This window comes from Condylura cristata, unplaced genomic scaffold (genome assembly GCF_000260355.1).
Source record: "Condylura cristata isolate star-nosed mole 26May11 unplaced genomic scaffold, ConCri1.0 scaffold00028, whole genome shotgun sequence".
NCBI classification, from domain to species: Eukaryota; Metazoa; Chordata; class Mammalia; order Eulipotyphla; family Talpidae; genus Condylura; species Condylura cristata.
This window is the reverse complement of record NW_004567129.1, coordinates 15,630,242-15,647,573: the sequence shown is the minus strand read 5'-3', so window position 1 is coordinate 15,647,573 and position 17,332 is coordinate 15,630,242. Positions and strand designations below refer to the sequence as shown.

The following is a 17,332-nucleotide window of genomic DNA, read 5'->3' as shown; positions in this document are numbered from 1 at the left end:
CCCCCTCTCCTAGCACACCCAGGAGGGAGGTAGGGGGAGGAGGGCCCAGCCCCCAGCCAGGAAGCTCTGGGCGTGGGCAGGGCTTGTGGGAATGATTTCATTGGAAAGGCCTGCGATATTTTTTCCCCTCCCGTGTGTGGTTCTTGGAGAAAGTTGGAGGTGGTGGTGATTTCAGTTGCCTTGGCCGCATTGAGCAGGAGCTGAGCTGAGCAGAGGTTCCCGGTGGAGCTGACTGGGCTGTCCTGCTCCTGGGCCCTCCTGCCGTGCTCGGCCTCTCTCTGCAGCCTCAGCCCTGGCCCACACTGGTCTGTGCACCTCTGCCTCTCCCTTGCTCCACCCTTGCCAAAGCCTGTCTGGGCCTGCAGTGTGCAGGGGTCTTTTTTGGTCTTTCTTTTTTTAAAAAAAGACTTTTAAGAGGAACAGATGCCACCTGAGGCCTCCCTTGTGTCCTCTACAAAGTGCACAAATGTGGAAATGGGTCCTTGTCATTTTTATTTTTATCGATTGGTTTATTTTTAACCAGCAGCTTTTTTAACCTCTGTGTTCTGCTGTGTTTCTTGTGTCTAGTCTTCAAGTACTTCCACTGACCATGATCCACTGGGTCCTCTCCCTCCTGGCTGGGGTAAGTACTGACTTCCTTGTCTGACCCTCAGCTAATGCTCCACCACCTTCCATCCTTGTCCCTGCTCTGTCCTGGTCCCCTGCGTGCCTTCCTCACTCGCGTCCCTCGGTTTCCCATAGGGCTTCTGTGCAGCCGTTTCAGCCGGCAGAGCTCCAGGCAGTGGAGCTAGAAGACTGGGGAAGGAATGGAGTCTCCCTGCGTCCTGGTAGCATTTACTTACCAAAGGGGGACCCTCTGAAAGGAGTCCCAGGCACGATCCCAGAGACTGTGGGGTTTGGGTCTTGATGGTCAAGGGGTCTTCTTACATACTCTTCTTACATCCTACACTAAGGCATTTTGATGCTGGCTCACTCCCAGATGCGTTTGTTCCAGGTCTGTGGCCATGGGATCAGAAGGTACCACATTACCCAACCTCTCTTTGCAGCTGAGATGTTGAAGGACTCCCGCCTCACTTGGATTAATGGAAGCCATCATTTTGTTTGTGACACAGCTAGGAAAGAGGTTTAAGGGAAGCAGATCCGAGCCGAGGGCTGGGTGGTAACCCAAGGACAGTGCATCGTTGCTGGTGAATTGCACTGTGCTAGGTCTCCCCCCCCCCCCCCGGAGCACCTCTTTGGTGTAATCTGCCAGTTGTGAGTTAGAGAGGTAGATATTTAGGACTTGGGGCCGCTAGACTTGGTGAGGCTTAGTGTATTTTCAGCTCTGAGCTGACTCAGGGTTTTGTTTGGTATGGCGAGAGCCCCTGGGAGCAAAGGCTGGCCGTTTGTGCAGGAATCAGCATGTACTGGGTTGAATTTATTGGTGAGGCCAGCAGAAGACAGTAAACACTGGTTTAGTGGTATTCACAGCTGGTATTAAATTGGGAGGGGTGTGTTCCCCCACAAAGATGGAGAAGCTGACAAGGTTAGGATGAACATCTGCCTAGAAAGTGCAGTTTTGAGCTATATCCTCTGGGTGCAGATACTGCTGCTCCCTGGTAGCAACTTACAAGGTTGCATCAATCCTCTTGGGCCCACAGCATATCATTTAGTGAATTCCCACTGAATTCCAGAGCCCTGGAAGGACCTCCTAGACCTTCCTGGGGGCTTTGTCAGCGAGGCTTCCATGCCAGAGCATCTCTGATGCACACAGATGATCCACCTGGTCCCCTGAACCTATGAAAGGTCATTCATAACTCAGAGATTGACAGTAAGTTGATGTGAGAGGGTCCAGCCCAGGGTCGCCAACTGGCAGGGGATAACTCATCAGAGGAAACAGGAATCTATCATGCGGTTGATGCCTGTTGATACGGTGACTCTAGCTGTGACCTGGCTCTGGAGAGTCAAGAGATTTATTTCTGCACCAGTCCTGTTGAAAAGACACTCCTCGAGTTAGAGCAGCCTCAGAGGCTGGACAGTAGCTCTCAGAAGCCAAGTGTGAAATATCTAAGGTGGTAAGAGGCACCATAGACAGAGCCAGTGTTGTTCACCATCAGAAACACACACACAAACCTGTAATGGTTGAAACTCAGCAAAGCAAATAGCCTGGCTGAGGGCCATGAAGCCTTCCTCCTCACAAGCCCCCTGGGCTCTGTGTTGGCTTGCCTGAGGCTGTGGCAGGGCACCTCCCCAGGGAGAGTCAAGAGGAAACGGAAAGAACAGCAAAACCAAAGGCGAATTGCATCACGCACAAGCTTGCTGTGTTCTGCACTCAATTCTGGTGTCTTTTTCTGCTCCTTCAGGTTAGAGACCTGGGTCTCCCCATGCACTGGCCCATGGGTTCAGACAGCCTCAACTTTAGATCTAGTTTTCCTCTCATTAGCCCTGACCCCAGACATGTCCCTCAGCCTGTTTCTTCCTGAAATGGGATTGAACTGCATGCACATTTCAGTTTCCCAGTCCCCAGGCTAGGAAATTACATGCAGCAATGTGGTTATATTGGGGCCACAAGACCCACTCCCACAGTGGCTGTACCAGATCTGGGGTCCACAGGCCCCAGACCAGCTGGCTAGAGCCCATGGCAAGTATTAAAAATGGGCTTCGCCTCTGGCAGGGATATCTGAGGCTGTAGTTCTAAGTCGAAGTTTCTGGGCTGAGGGGCCTCTGCTGAGAAGCTGGCCCTCTGTCAGATGGTGCTGCAGCAATTCTGAGATGGAACTGTGGAACAATCCTGGGCAAATCTTTTCCTTTCTTTTCCTTTGGTCTGTGTTTCTAAAATTTCCATTGATTAATCGACATCAGGTAGCGTAGTACCCTGGGTTGATATTGGGAAGGTTACAGACTGGTATTTGAAGGGGAGGACGCTGGCACCCTGGTTCTGTTCCTGGCAACCTTTAGTCTCCCTGCAGCTCTGGAAGTCATTTCTTTCACTGCCTGTCACTGTAGAAGGAGGGCCATTAGCATCTTTGGTTTTCGGGACAGAGACAGGTTTTCAGGCTCGGGAACTTCTTGGGTACCTCTGCCGAGTTTGAAACCTTGGTCTGCGTTTCACCTACTGTCTATCTGGAGCTAATGAGTCCCCGCTTTCCTCCTCAGTGGGATGTCATAAGACTCCACAGACTTGGAAGTTTATTTGCTTGTACACAACACAGGAGTTTTGCTGGGTTATGAGAGCTCTGTAACCCAACATTGCTTTTAGGCAGGACAAAAGAGAAAGTAGAAGGTAACATAGGCCCTTGGTGCAGAGCACAGATAGAGCCATATGAGAACAAATGTGGCCCCTTACCAATGGCCCCACCTATGGGAGCAGGCGCCTGGCTTGGCTGCATCCAGTGGAAGGAGAGGCTGCAGAACCAGAGACCAGCCATGATGGACTGGGGTGGGGAACCAGGGCTGAGGGGCAGCTGGATGCAATTAAACCTCTGAGTTCAGCTGGTCTGCTCCCAGTGTGTCACCATTCTGCCCCCTTCCCTCCAGCTAACCAACCACCCACCCAAGCACAAATCAAAGGGAGTGCTTGATTTCAAATTGAAAATGGACAATCCTTCCACCTCCCCAGCAGGGAAAGATTCTCTTCTGTCTTTTGTGCCATTGACAGATGTTGAGTCAGGGGCTTAGGGACAGGCAGATATTCAGTTAAAGTTCTCTAACAGCTTGGGGACAGGCAGATATTCAGACCCTATACTCAGGAGGCAGGAGCCAGAGAGGAAGGAACAAGCTCTCAGTCTGATTGTCCTCTTTTCTTTTCTTTTCTTTTCTTTCTTGTCATCTGGCAGAGAAGAGACAGGACAATGGACGGGTGTATTACGTGAACCATAACACACGTACCACCCAGTGGGAGGACCCTCGGACTCAGGGGTAAGGACTGGGGTGGGGAGGCCCTGGGCCCTGTGCAACATTGAATTGACTGGCATTGGAGGACTTTCAGCCACACACGTTTCCCAAGATCTTCATGATAGAGTATGAACTTGAAAGTGACCCCTTAGGGCCTTCCTGATGCAGGAGGGTGGCCTGGCTGATGGTCTCCATCTGGCTAATTGTGCAGGCTGCGTATGATAATGTCACTTCAGAAAGGTTAAGGGACACCTCAGCACTCTACCATCCACCCCTCAAAAAGCAAGTCAGGGACCGGGGCACATGGCTACTCAGGCCATGACCAGGGCCACCTCTCTGGTCTCATGACAGCAAATGACCTCTCTGCTACACACCTGTCCGTAGGACTCAGGCACATTTTCTCAAACACCACCAGCAAGGCTCTGCTGGGCCTGGATGAAATTGGAGAGGAAATGGCACTGTGTGGGACCCCAGCCTCCTAAACATTGAGGCCCAAAAGGTGAGACCAGCCCTGAACCCCTCTCTTCCTGTTTCCAGGATGATCCAGGAACCTGCACTGCCACCAGGGTGGGAGATGAAATACACCAGTGAGGGGGTGCGCTACTTCGTGGACCACAATACCCGTACTACCACCTTTAAGGACCCTCGTCCTGGGTTTGAGTCCGGGTAAGGAAGCCCTGGCTGTGTCACCTGCTCTTACTGCCCTCTGGTGGCCAGTTTCAATGTCACATAGCAGGGATGGGAGGGCAGGGTCACCCTGGTTTTCCAGAATAACACCAGTGGTCTTTCTCTAAGAGCAGGAGGTCTGACTTCATCTTTAGTTTTTCTTTCTACGCCTCCAATCTGAAGAACAGCTTCCAGCAGTCCTTTCTTTTCGTTTATGTCTTACTCTACTCACCTTTTGGTATACATAGCCTCAGCTTTCCTTAGGGCTAAAAAGACAGTGTTACTTATTTCTGAGAAACCCCAGATTCCAGACCATCTTTGCTCTTCCCAGGACGAAGCAGGGTTCCCCCGGTGCCTATGACAGAAGCTTTCGGTGGAAGTATCACCAGTTCCGTTTCCTCTGCCATGTGAGTTTGGTACTGGGACCTCCAGGCCAGCAGCAGGAATACCTGTGTCTTAGGTGGGGGCAGGTCACTGTCTCATCCCAAGGGCTGTCTGGCATTGTCCCTCAGAAGTCAGCTTCCACTGCTAGGGGGCCAGGCTCTCCCTTACAGCCCAGGGGATGGGAAAGACCTGTTGAGCCAGATAGGGGACCAGACCATATATTAACATGATGGCTCTAATTTGAGGTTTCTGTTTTCTTTTCTTTTTAGTCCAATGCCCTCCCTAGCCATGTGAAGATCAGTGTTTCCAGACAGACGCTTTTTGAGGATTCTTTCCAACAGGTTAGAAAATAACCAGTGGTGTCTGTGGCCAGGGGGCAGGCACACATTGCCCCTCACACCCTGTGCTCTGTTGAGAAGCTGTTAAGTCCACAAGTCTGAGTTCCCAAGGTGCAAGCCTTGGTGACCTTGGTGCCTGCTGAAGAGCAGGCCTTCGGGTCCCCGCCTGGCCCCAGCCTGCGTGGCAGGGAGAGTGACAGGCTGGGCTCCATGCTCTCTCCCTAGATCATGAACATGAAACCCTACGACCTGCGCCGACGGCTCTACATCATCATGCGCGGCGAGGAGGGCCTGGACTACGGGGGCATCGCCAGGTGAGCTTGGCACCCCTACAGGCTTCACTGTACCCTCTGCCCCCAGGCCGCAGGGCCCAGGCTAGAGAGCGGCCTCCCCTTTGCTCAGATTGGTTTCCAAAGCTGTCATGCCTGTGTAGGAGTGGGCGCAGGTGAGGCCAGTCCAAATGGGCATGGGAGCAGGATCCTGGGGTCCCTGGCATTTACCCTTTTGTTATTGGGTCACAGGGAGGCGGGGAGTGCAGTGGGGCTTCTGGGTCAAGGACTCAGGACAGTAATTCTTTGACTACCCAACATGTCATCATTTCTATACTTTAACCAGCCCTGTGTGCCAATGGGCAGTAGCTAAATTTTGGCGCCATGTGCTTGTGTGTTAACATCAGCCCTGGGCTTCCCTCCTGAGGTAGCCAGGGCAGTTTAGACCCCGCATCTTGGTGCATACCTGATATGGGTCAGCCGCATCCCCATCCATGTGGCCTTGGCGTCAGTACCTGGCTACAGGTCACATGCACACTTGATTAGTAAAGTGAACATGGCTGGTGTAGCCCTGGAAAGAGCTCACAGCATTGTGTTGCCCTCACCCAAGTCCACCTACAAAAGTGAACGGACCTTGTCAAAACATTGCCTGGGCCAGTGGGCCCTGAGAGCCGTGGCAGAAGGAAGGAGCGTCTTGGCCTGCAGTGACTGCTGAGCTCGCTGACCTTCACGGTGTGGGGACGTCTTCTCGCTTGGTGTCGGGTTAACTTGCTTCTAGTCTTCTGTTCGCTGGTGGCATGGTCCTCTGTGTTGGCCCCGTGGAACCATTGCTCTTTTTTTTTTTTTTTCTGTGGTGACCTCCTCTCCAGGCTCTGCTTGGTGGGCTGCTGGTGTGGCTCCCGCCTTGTGTGTGTCTGTCTCTCTGTGTCCTGCCAGTGGTTTTACCCTATGGTAGGTTACGTCATGCTGTTCTACCACAGGGTAGAACCACGGACAGGATACCGGGGCACCCTCTGCATCGAAGGACTCCTCATCTGCCCGGCCACAGACAGCCCAGCAGCCAGGGACTGGTTCCCGGGGACATCCCCATGCTGGCTTAGCTCAAGCCTGAAAGGAGCCTGCATTCTGGCTTGAGACTTGGAAATAGGGTGCAAAGAGATGCTAGGACGTGGGTGTTGGTTCAGATGAGCGCACAGACATGGGAAGGATGGTGATGGTGGGAGTGGAGGGATGTGCAAAGGAACTGAGGCACAGCTGATGGGACTGAGGAAGTGAGGGTTATGGTCCAGAGGCAACATGGATTCCAGTTTACTAACCATGAGTTAGAAACCTACACCCATGGATTCTTATCACACTGCCTGTTCTCATCAGTTGGTAGCAGTCTGGCTGCTCTTCATATTGTACCTTTATGAGGTTTAGAAAAAGTTGACCTTTCTCACGACACTTCTGTCTTGGAAAGAGTCATGTAGCTTGGTTTTATCAGAAAACAAAACAAAGACCGAAAAACCTAGCTTGCCTGCTATCTGCAGGAAAATTATTATAAAAAACATCCAGGTCTACATATTTTTAATATGATGCCCTTGTGCAGTGCACAGCCGATACAACTGTGCCTGGTGGACCTAGTGTGCAAGGAACCCTTCGCCCTTAGGCATTTTGCATGCTGGATGTAAAGTCCTGGGAGCCAGTACATACACACTTACGTTTTCCTGGGCACCATCCTCAAGTACAGTTGTTGTCCTGGCTCCCCCCAGGTCTGACCTTATGCTCAAACCAGCTGTCATGATTCCATGGAGTTGGGACTTCCTGGGACATGTGTCTGCAGTCTAGCTGAAGTTGGACAGAGGAAGAGAGAGCAAACCTCCCATATTGGTGTGCAGGGAGGGGTCACGAGTCTTGTATTTTTTTCTTCTCTCACAGAGAGTGGTTTTTCCTCCTATCCCACGAGGTGCTCAACCCCATGTATTGTTTATTTGAATACGCCGGGAAGAACAATTACTGCCTACAGATCAACCCTGCCTCCTCCATCAATCCTGACCACCTCACCTACTTCCGTTTTATTGGCAGGTTCATCGCCATGGTAAGATTCATGACCCAGAGACCTCTGGGCAGGCAGCAGCCAAGGAGGCCAGATTCTGCACACCCAGAGCAGCACCACTGACTGCTGACCCCCCTCCCCCTCCTCACAGAATTCCTAACCCAAATACAAAAAGCTAGAGATAGTTTGGTGCTTTCTCAGTGGCCACCCTAGGGCCCTTGAGAGGGTTTTCTTGGAGGGCTGTCCTATGAAAACCCAGGGGCCCTAACAGTCCACTGTGGCCCAGCAGAGGGTGTTGGCGTGTCAGGACTGAGCCTAACCTTAACTGGCCATCTGCTGCCCATCTCTGGGGGGCAACACCTTCTGTTACAAGCTGCAGGTGGGAGCATTTGGGAGTGTTGAGCAACAGAGTTGGGAAGGGGAGTCTGTGGGAGCCATATTAGGTGAGGTGTTTCACTGCTTACTGTCCTTTGCTTCTCCCTGACTTCCTAAGCTCAAGATGACCCAAAAGCCCATTACTAAATTTGTCCCTTCCCATCGTCTGGAAGTTCTTGGCCACAGTGCTGGGCTCAGGAAGTGGGCACATTCCTCCCAGACCCAGAGACCCGCCCGGCCCAGCAGCCGACAGAACAGACCAGTAAAACCCTAGACTATTACTCACCATTGGGCCGCCAGCTCTTGCCGTCACTGGCGTCTGCATTATTTTTGGCTGTCTCTGCTGCCCAGCGCTGAGCATCAGTGAGTCAGGGCTGCCACCTTTAGCTGCACTGGATGAGTCCTCTCTGTCAGATCGAGGCAGATCTCTACCCAAACAGGGAGCTGGTAGGGGGGCTTGCTGAGCAGGCTAGGGGCCCAGGGAGGGCTTCTGTGCAGGCCTGCCTGTGGTCTGTAGATGTGAGAGCATGCTTTCCGAAGTCCCGGTCAGGACAAAGTGTTGCTCATTTCCCAGATGCTCCTTTGGGGCCCTTGAAGCAGCTGGATGCCCAGGTATATTGGAAATGGCAGGCAGGTAGCAGTAGCCAAGTTTAATAGTTTCCACAAGCCACGTGGAAAATATCCTGGGAAGAGCAAAACCTCTTTGCCATTTCTTTGTCTTCCTCAGGCCTTGTACCATGGAAAATTCATTGACACAGGCTTCACGCTCCCTTTCTACAAGCGGATGCTCAACAAGAGACCAACCCTGAAAGACTTGGAATCCATCGACCCTGAATTCTATAACTCTATTGTCTGGATCAAGTGAGTTCCTGCCCTTGTTCCAAGCATGAAAAGGAGAGTCTGGTTGGGGAGAAGCTACTGTTGGCCTTTCTCTTCTTTGCCAGAGTAATTCCTATAGGTCCCCCTGGAGGGGGGTTCCCATTTTGCATCAGGGAACCTCTGTTTCACATTTTAGGCCACCTGTGAGTTCTCCTGTTCTCCTGTTCTCCTAAAAGTGAGTGATGGAGCAGGATTAAGGGAAGACCCTTCTGCCCAAGGTAGACATCTTCCCTCTTGATCTCTCCCACCCCTAGAGAGAATAGCCTAGAAGAGTGTGGCCTAGAGCTGTACTTCATCCAGGACATGGAGATCTTGGGCAAGGTGACCACCCACGAGCTGAAGGAAGGCGGTGAAAGCATCCGAGTAACAGAGGAGAACAAGGAAGAATACATCATGTGAGCCTCCTATGGGAGTCGTGAGCGGGAAGAGGGGAGTAGAGACATATCCTGTGGCAGAGAAGGGGTTTCCCACTCTTGTCTCTGGGGCACCCAGGTATTGCCTCCAACTCACAAGGATTGCAGGAACCACCTTTCCCCCCTATTTTGCATAGGCCTGAGGCTGCTAACATGGCAGTCATATACTGAGCAGCATTGAGGGTGCTGAGCCCTGATCTCTGTCCTTGGCTCCTGGTTGCTCTTATTTCCCCATGTGGAAGACTTCAAGACTACAGGACTGAAGTCTTGAAATTTCTCCATCTCACTCTCCTTTCCCCTAACTGAAAAGGTTTTGGTGTCCTGTTTGTTTAAATCCACCATTTCACGTGTGTTTGTTCATTTTGCCTGTGCATGCTTTTGTGTCTGTTTATTTATTCTCTTTAGTCTCCATGGGTCTGTGGTCCAGTCAGCAGTGGTGGGAGGAGGAGGAGAAGGTGGGGGTCTTTTCAGACTCAGGAGTCGTAGAGATACTGTGAGGTCGGGCAGGCCTGGGTCACTCAGTTGACAGGGTGTTGTGGGCCAGAGCTCTGCTCTCCATGAGTTCCTCGCTGCTACATCCATGGCCCGAACTGTGTCTGAGCAGGGGATCTTGGTTTTAGGCTGCTGACAGACTGGCGCTTCACCCGGGGCGTGGAAGAGCAGACCAAAGCCTTCCTGGATGGCTTCAATGAGGTCGCCCCCCTGGAGTGGTTGCGCTACTTCGATGAGAAAGAACTGGAGGTGAGAGCCCAAGTTTTTGGAACCCTGGTTCTGTAGGTACCCTTGCTTGGTGGTCTTGTTTTGAGGTGTCCTCAGTCAAGACCAGTGTTACTCATCTCATTAAATTTGCCATTGAAAACCGGAGAAAATATTTGAGCCAATTTCATCTGCTAGCCGGCATAGGAGGGGGCGGGGGCTGGCCAGCCGCTGACATCTTCCCCTCTGCAGCTGATGCTGTGCGGCATGCAGGAGATAGACATGAGCGACTGGCAGAAGAACACCATCTACCGGCACTACACCAAAAACAGCAAGCAGATCCAGTGGTTCTGGCAGGTGGGTCTGGGTACTGTGCTGCCACGGTTGGGGCAGGGGTCTTGTGAGGGTCTTTTGAGTAGTCGCCCTAGGGAATGACACCTCATTGGACCTCAAGTCCGAGGACGCTCATTGTGTTGTCACTTCCTTCACCCTTGACACTCCGGCCTCACCTCCCCAATTTGCCAGAGATGAGGAAGCCCCCAATCTTGGCGCGAATGCAGCTGTGGCAGCTGCTTGTGGCCCTAGGACATTTGAACACAGGTGTAGTGTTCAGCCTGGACCAGCAGAGAACACATGTTGGGTGGGGTTAGGGTGCTGGGCTGTAGGCTGTCAGTCCTGGGGTTTCCTTCCAGAGAGCACGTTCTTGACTGGAGAGAAACTAAATTGGCTCATCATCCTGTTATTTTGGATTGATTGATTCCTTTGTGTGTGTTGGTCTTGTTGCTGTTAGCCTTGTACATTGTAGCTCCCTAAGAAAGAATAAATCCATGTTATTTTTTTTGTGGAGGTAAAATTCGCATACTAGAAAGTTGTCCACGCTAAGCTTTTCTGGGTGTACAATTCAGTGGCTTTTCACAACGTTGAGCAGCCATCACTGCCTAGTTCGAGAAATTTGCATCTTCCCCACAAGAAGCCCCTTACCAGTCAGCAGTCATGCCCATCTGTAGGATTCTTAAAGCAGCACTTGGATGTCAGGAGGAGAGTACCTGGTCCCAGATATCCCCAGGCGGATGGGAATGCAAATACAACCTCCAGAGAGAGAGAGAGTGGCTTTGGGGTTTCCTAGGATGGTGGCCGTCCCCCTTCCCCAACCTGGGCTCTGTGTTCTCACTCCCAAAGAGGGGCTCTGGCTGGCCAGAAAGTTACAGGTCAGAGCAAAGTGCCGGGTTGGGTGGGTGCTGACCTTGCCCTGACTCTCGGACTACCAGGTGGTGAAGGAGATGGATAATGAGAAGAGGATCCGGCTGCTCCAATTTGTTACAGGGACCTGCCGCCTGCCTGTTGGGGGATTTGCCGAACTCATTGGTATGTTTCCCCTCGTCTTGCTTGTGCCATTGGGTGGGCGTGAGGATAGCACAGAGGCCCATCCTCCTGTCTTCCTGGAAGCAAGTTGGTGTTAGGGGAAAAGCTGTAGCCCCCGTCAGTAGATGGAGCTAGGAGGGCCCTGCCTCAGGGAGGGGCCTTTCTGTTATCTATGGTATGTTTTTCTCTGGAAACCAGGCAGCAACGGACCACAGAAGTTTTGCATCGACAAGGTTGGCAAGGAAACATGGCTGCCCAGAAGCCACACCTGGTGAGCCCGCAGGTTTCAGTGTAGAAGGCCAGAACCTCCCAGAGTAGATCCACCTCAAAGGGCAACCCAGTGGGTGGTGGTCTCAGGGGTCTTGACTCCCTTTTGCATAACCCTGGGGTATTGGGTTGAGTGCAGGAGCTGCACTGTGCTGGTACCTCCTCTGCTTGGGCCTCTGAGTGTCGTGGCAGCAATGCATGACCTGGCACCTTACAAAGCATTCAGTATTGAAGCACTTTCTATTCCCATAGGCAGAGAGCTGCTGCCCTGAATGCCTCTTTCCCAGTTCCCCATATACCCACGTGCCCTGCCCCTCCCCAAACCCTTTCACAGCCCAGGGATTTGAAGTGTTAAGGCCCATTAGGACCCTGTTCCTGCCTCTGGCGACCTGGTACCTAGTGAGGTGGAGCCACAGTCCATGAAATCTCTTGAGGCCTTGTGGCTGGGTGGGGCTCTCAGAGCCTGAGCTCCCCAAGCCAACTGCTCTCTTCTTCTCCCTTCACAGTTTCAACCGTCTGGATCTCCCACCATACAAGAGCTACGAACAGCTGAAGGAGAAGCTGCTCTATGCCATTGAGGAGACTGAGGGCTTTGGGCAAGAGTAACTGAGGCTACCAACTCCCTCATCCCCCAGAGCACATGTAGTCCTCCCTGCCTGAGAGGCCGCTGGCCATGCAGCCCCTGGGAGGCCCTCACAGAGGGTAGCTGTGTGGGGGACCATGCTGTCTTCACCCCGGTGACAGCAGAGCCTGACCAGGAGGCCCTGCCACCCCCACTGTCCTCCCACTGGTGGCAGTCTGGAATAAATCCCCCTGGCTCCCTTTGGCCCTATCAGCCCTTGCAAATTCTAGAGGGCTGACCTCTGCAAATCTCATCCTTTTCCCCTCAGAGCAACCCTAGGTATGTGTGAGGGGGCAGGAGAGGGCATCTGCTGCCAAAGGGCTACAGTGGAAGCTCTGGGCCTCACCAGCTACCTAGGAAGATGGAGCACAGCCTCTTGGGCTGAGAATGCCCACGCTTTGCCAGTAAAAGAGGTTGTTTTAACTAGAACTTTCCAAGTGATCTGTATGAAAAGAAGATCTGAGGGGAGAGAACCTCTTCTAGCCTCCCTGCCTAGCAAGCACCATGGAGGAGGCTGAGCCACAAGACCCACCATCCCCACTCAGTGCTGCCAGTTAGATCTTCCCAGCAAACACAGGATTGTACCAACAGCTTGAGTGTTCATGGGATGGAAACAGCCAGCTCCTCAAGCTTTCTTTTTCCTTGACATAAACTTGAAGCATTTCTTGTGTAGGGTTACTTTTTGTTTTGTTGTTGGTATGCTGCTGTTACTTTCTCTCAAGGAGCCGGGACACCGGGGCTTGCTGGGACCTTGAGGGGACCCAGCACCTTTGGTCCAAGAATTTCCTCTTAGGAACCTGCTTTGCAGTTCTGAGCTTAGGCAGGCCCGATGCAGCATCACAGCAGCCTGATTCCTGAGCCTTGGTGGAGAGGGGAGGGGGTGGTGTGTCCAGTGATACCCAACCTTGTGACCTCCAAAATAAAAGAACTCCTTTTGCTAGATATAGTCACCCAGACAGCCCTAAGTGATGGGCCCTATGAGGCTGTCTCCCACCAGCCCCTGAGCTCCAGGTGGGCCTGCTAGTCCATGGTGGAAAAGCGGTGTGTCCCAGTCACTCTAGAGTTGCTAGGTCCTCTCCACAGGACCCCCAGGCAGGCCCTTGGACCCTCACAGCCTGCTAAGGAAAGTCTCAAGTTCCTGCTCCTCATCCTTCTCCCCCAGGCCCTTGGAGGGATGGCTGTCTGCTGTTGTGTGTGCTGATTTGGGTGGCTCTGCTCACTGAAGCACCACCATTTTCCCCCCCTCCAGTTGTTTGCTGTGCTTCTCTGCAGCTTCCCACCACGTGGGGGTGTCGGGGTATGAGCTGCCATGCAGGGATGTGGAGGCCCACGGGTGTTTAGAATGTGTCTCTGTGTGTGTACATACATGTATATAACGGAGGTGTCTGTACGGAATGCCCTCTGGTAGCTCCCAGTTGGTCACCAGATTGTTTTGTAATGCCCATCCCCTCGCCTTGATATTGCCAGTTTCTTGTGCAATAAACAATCAGCAGCTGTTGGTGGTACTGGCGTGAATGTCTACAAGACCACTGGCCTCCAAAGCAGAGGCCTCTGGGCCACACAGGCCTTCCAGGCCAGACCAGAGGCAGAGGTTCCATGACTTGCTGATTAGGAGAAGTCTGGACATCCTTCACTGACACACACTTCTGATGGGCTCTCAGTTATTTGCCTCGCTACTCTCTTTCCATATGCGTAGTCACCCTAGCAAGCCTGGTTTCTGTGAGTAGTTTCTGTGTGGCTAGACCATGAATGATTGTGGCTGCAGGTTGGCTTCAGAAACCAGTTCCCCATCACAGTAGTCTGGGCAGTCATAGATTGTAGAGATATTTACTGAGGCTACTCAAGTTCTGTGATGACAGAGGGACTCCCTAACTGGATTTCATGGTCTTACCAGGGCCTGGCAGCCACTTTGAAAACTTCAGGGTTCAAAAACTTAATGGAGATAACCACTTGACATGGAAGTGATCTTATCAACCAAGCGTGGCCCTGGTGATGCTTCTTCTCAGAGTGTTCAGCTTGACTCTTCCATGGCATTCATTGGCTGAATTCATAACCCTTCACCTCCAAACCCTTATTTTTACCTCTCAGGACAAGTTACCCTTTGAGAAAATGACTGAAAAGAGTCCACACATTATGAGACAACCAGATGTCTCATAATAAAATCAAATAAGACGTTCACGTGGAAATGTGTTCCCCACGCTTATCCTCAGAAATAATCATCACTCAGTCTGCTGTGGTCCTTTCAGGCTATCTTATGTGCATATGCAAGTTATATACACAAATACTTTCTAAGTGTTCCCTAGACAACTCTCTTGTCTGACAAAATGAGACACCTTTCCATATTGACTGACATAGGACTAGTTGGTTCTTTAACTACCACGTGCTGTCCTATATTATGGTTGTTCGATTACACTTCTATGTCTCTGAGGGTTTGGTTGTGGCTACAAAGCTCTAGCAAATCTCCTTGGGCAGGTCCTGTGCCCAGTACTGATGTTTCAGGGGAAGACGCTCATGGCATTTGGTTGGCTGATTTTCAAGGTTTAATCTTCAAAGATAAGAACTTATAGTGAAAGGTTTCCCTTACTCAGATCTGTTCCTCAGCCATCCTGATCACCTACAGCCATCATTGCTGGTTTCCTTTGGATCCTTCCAGATAGGTTTAAATATTCCCAGCAGATTCTACCCAGTTACCTTCAAAAACAACTCTTGTTTCACCAGCCTTAGCAATGGACAGGATCCCTGGTGACCTTACTTTGTGAACTGAATCACTGAGCTCCCCCTTCTGTCTTTGCAGCTCTCTGTTCCCTTTCTGCCTCCTAACTCTGGGCATCTGTCATTTTACTTTTACACCATTAGAGTTTTTGGCATTCAAAAACATTTATATCTATTGCATAACCAGAATAAAATCTGTACTTTCTCTTTGTGTTTATTCAAAAATTCAAAATGCAACAAAATGTTGACATTTCTACAATAATGGAAATACTCCAGAACTATAATATAGTATAATATAATACAGTTATGTTGTCCTCATTCATCCCTTTCTCCCCTGGCGTCCTAATGACTTCTTTGATATTATAGCCACAACTCCCTCTCTTCCCCACTTTACTCTGAAGTATTTGAAGCAAAAGTAGAGAAGCAGGAAGGCCTCCTACCCCTACACAGTATCATAAGTTCCTGATAGAAGTAACCAAAGCTACATAGTTACTTTAGAAGAGCGGATAGGCCATGTTAGTGCCCAAAGTCCTCACGGGTCTCCTCAGTGTCATGAGGCCTCCCTGGCTCTAGAAAGCACAGTTTTTGTAACCACCTGATGCTTCTTGATTGTTGCTCACATAACCCTTCCGGAAAAACTTGTGCTAAAGATCTATGTACTACCATTTAGAGGGAAACTCACAAGTAGCAGACTTTCTAGTTTTGAAGCCAAAGCATCAACAAGGCCTTTACTTCTTAGGGAAGAAATTGGAGTCAGTGCCCAAAGTTATGACTTCAGCTCCTTTCCCTCGAGTCTACCCCTTGCATCTAACTTCAAATATTCTTTTTGCCAGGTCCCATGACTCTGAGTTGGGTTCAGGTCCCCAGAGTCATAAGCCACTTTACACTAGTCCTCATCCCATGAGGGAGGCACCAGGCGTCTGACTCAGGTAGTAGTTGTACCTTCTGAACACCTTTGTGGATTCAGGGCTTAACTCCATTCTGTTTGGTCCCTGTGACAATCATCATTTTCTTTTTGACACTTGTCACAATCTGGACACCTTCTGTTGACTCCTCTCTGGATGTTGTAGATGATCGACATGACCTTCCATCCCCAACTTGACTTGTCTGGTCCCCCAGAACCAACGACTGTTCTATTCTAGGAGCCCCACTTCTTGTAAAAGAGTAAGTAGGAACCAAAATGTGGGCCCAGTGCATTCACGACTTGATTAATTTCTCTTTTCCAACACTTAGTAGACACACAAGATACAAAAAAGAGAAAAACAAAAAGACTGGTTCTGAGTTGGGTTCAGATACCCAAAGTCACAGACCTCTTTGCTCTAGTGAATAATTCCATGAATCAGAAAGAGAAGAAAATGTAAAATGTTGAGCAAGGTTGAAATGTGGGTCTGCAGCACCCAGAACTTGGTAGAGGTGTCTGGGAGTTCAGCTGTTGTGGAGCCCCAGCAACTAAATAAACTCCAATGTGGATGCTCTGGCCCTATGCTCCTTCCTGTGTCATGGTAACAGGCCATGAATATGCAAACTGCATCAAATCCAACCTGCCACCAGACCAGGCATCTAGCTATGACACAGAGACGTGGCCTAAGGAGGTAAGAACTCGTCACCTCAGAGTACCACCCTGGCCCTAGCTTGGATCTGTACTTTTCCTAGGTCATTCGAAGCCAGGGCCCCACACTGCCGTTCAAAGATCAAGCTCTAGAATGATGCCCAGCAGGATCGGAGGAGCAGCTGCAAACCCATTAGAAAAGCACACTGGAGAAGGAAGGAAACACCTTCCACAGTTTTTGGCTCTCCATATTTCAGAGGAAGACACTCCTGGAAGGTCTCTCTCCTCTTGACCTTTGCCTTAAGTAGATTAGCTGGCAAGTAAGCCTTTTCCTTGCAGTGCTGAAAGTCACTGTTCAGGAGTCTTTTCTCTGGGGATGAACGAATTGCTCTCCTACCTGAAGGGTAAAGGCATCTGCTCCAGGCACACCTGCTTGTAGGCTTTCTGGGAACAAGGAACAGGAAGGATGGATGATTGTTAGTCATTAATTCACTTTCCTATGTCCCAAATTCTGCCTCTGAATGCTGGGCCAAAAGGCCAGGGCAACGTGGGGATGACCTGGCCTTTTCTCTCCCTATTCATCCCTGTCCCTACTCCTGGCTCCCCTAGACTTTTTGTTCTGACTCTGGTCCCCAAGCTTAGAATTCTTTTTGACCCATAGTCTCCTGAGAAGTAACTAGTCTGGCTGGGGCTTCGGTAGGACCTGGTGTCACAGCCTCTGTATAGAAACTTAATGGTGTTCCTCCTCCTCCTAAGTACTGAGTCTCTGAGCTCTGGTGGTCTCATTCCTTCTGCGCATCAGCCTTGTCTGCATCATCCTCTGCAGTGATGAAGGTTAACGTTGTAAGTCAGTTACATGTCTACACCTGCTTTCCACCACTTTTTTTTTTTT

The 17,332-nt window shown here is 50.9% G+C and overlaps 1 protein-coding gene across 2 annotated transcripts in view; it reads left to right on the top strand.

Annotated features, from left to right (window-relative positions):
* WWP2 (WW domain containing E3 ubiquitin protein ligase 2) overlaps positions 1–13,674 on the top strand; it is a 115,221-nt gene extending 101,547 nt beyond the window's left edge. For both annotated transcript variants that reach the window (XM_004690420.2, XM_012730680.1), the window contains 14 exons: positions 568–622; positions 3,816–3,897; positions 4,411–4,539; positions 4,871–4,946; positions 5,193–5,264; positions 5,487–5,575; positions 7,448–7,607; positions 8,668–8,801; positions 9,074–9,214; positions 9,853–9,973; positions 10,181–10,285; positions 11,197–11,293; positions 11,489–11,561; positions 12,064–13,674. In XM_004690420.2, coding sequence (XP_004690477.1) covers positions 568–622; positions 3,816–3,897; positions 4,411–4,539; positions 4,871–4,946; positions 5,193–5,264; positions 5,487–5,575; positions 7,448–7,607; positions 8,668–8,801; positions 9,074–9,214; positions 9,853–9,973; positions 10,181–10,285; positions 11,197–11,293; positions 11,489–11,561; positions 12,064–12,163 — 1,434 coding nt within the window. In that variant the 3' untranslated portion in view covers positions 12,164–13,674. The remainder of the gene's footprint in view (positions 1–567; positions 623–3,815; positions 3,898–4,410; positions 4,540–4,870; positions 4,947–5,192; positions 5,265–5,486; positions 5,576–7,447; positions 7,608–8,667; positions 8,802–9,073; positions 9,215–9,852; positions 9,974–10,180; positions 10,286–11,196; positions 11,294–11,488; positions 11,562–12,063) is intronic.
* The last annotated feature ends 3,658 nt before the right edge of the window (positions 13,675–17,332 follow it).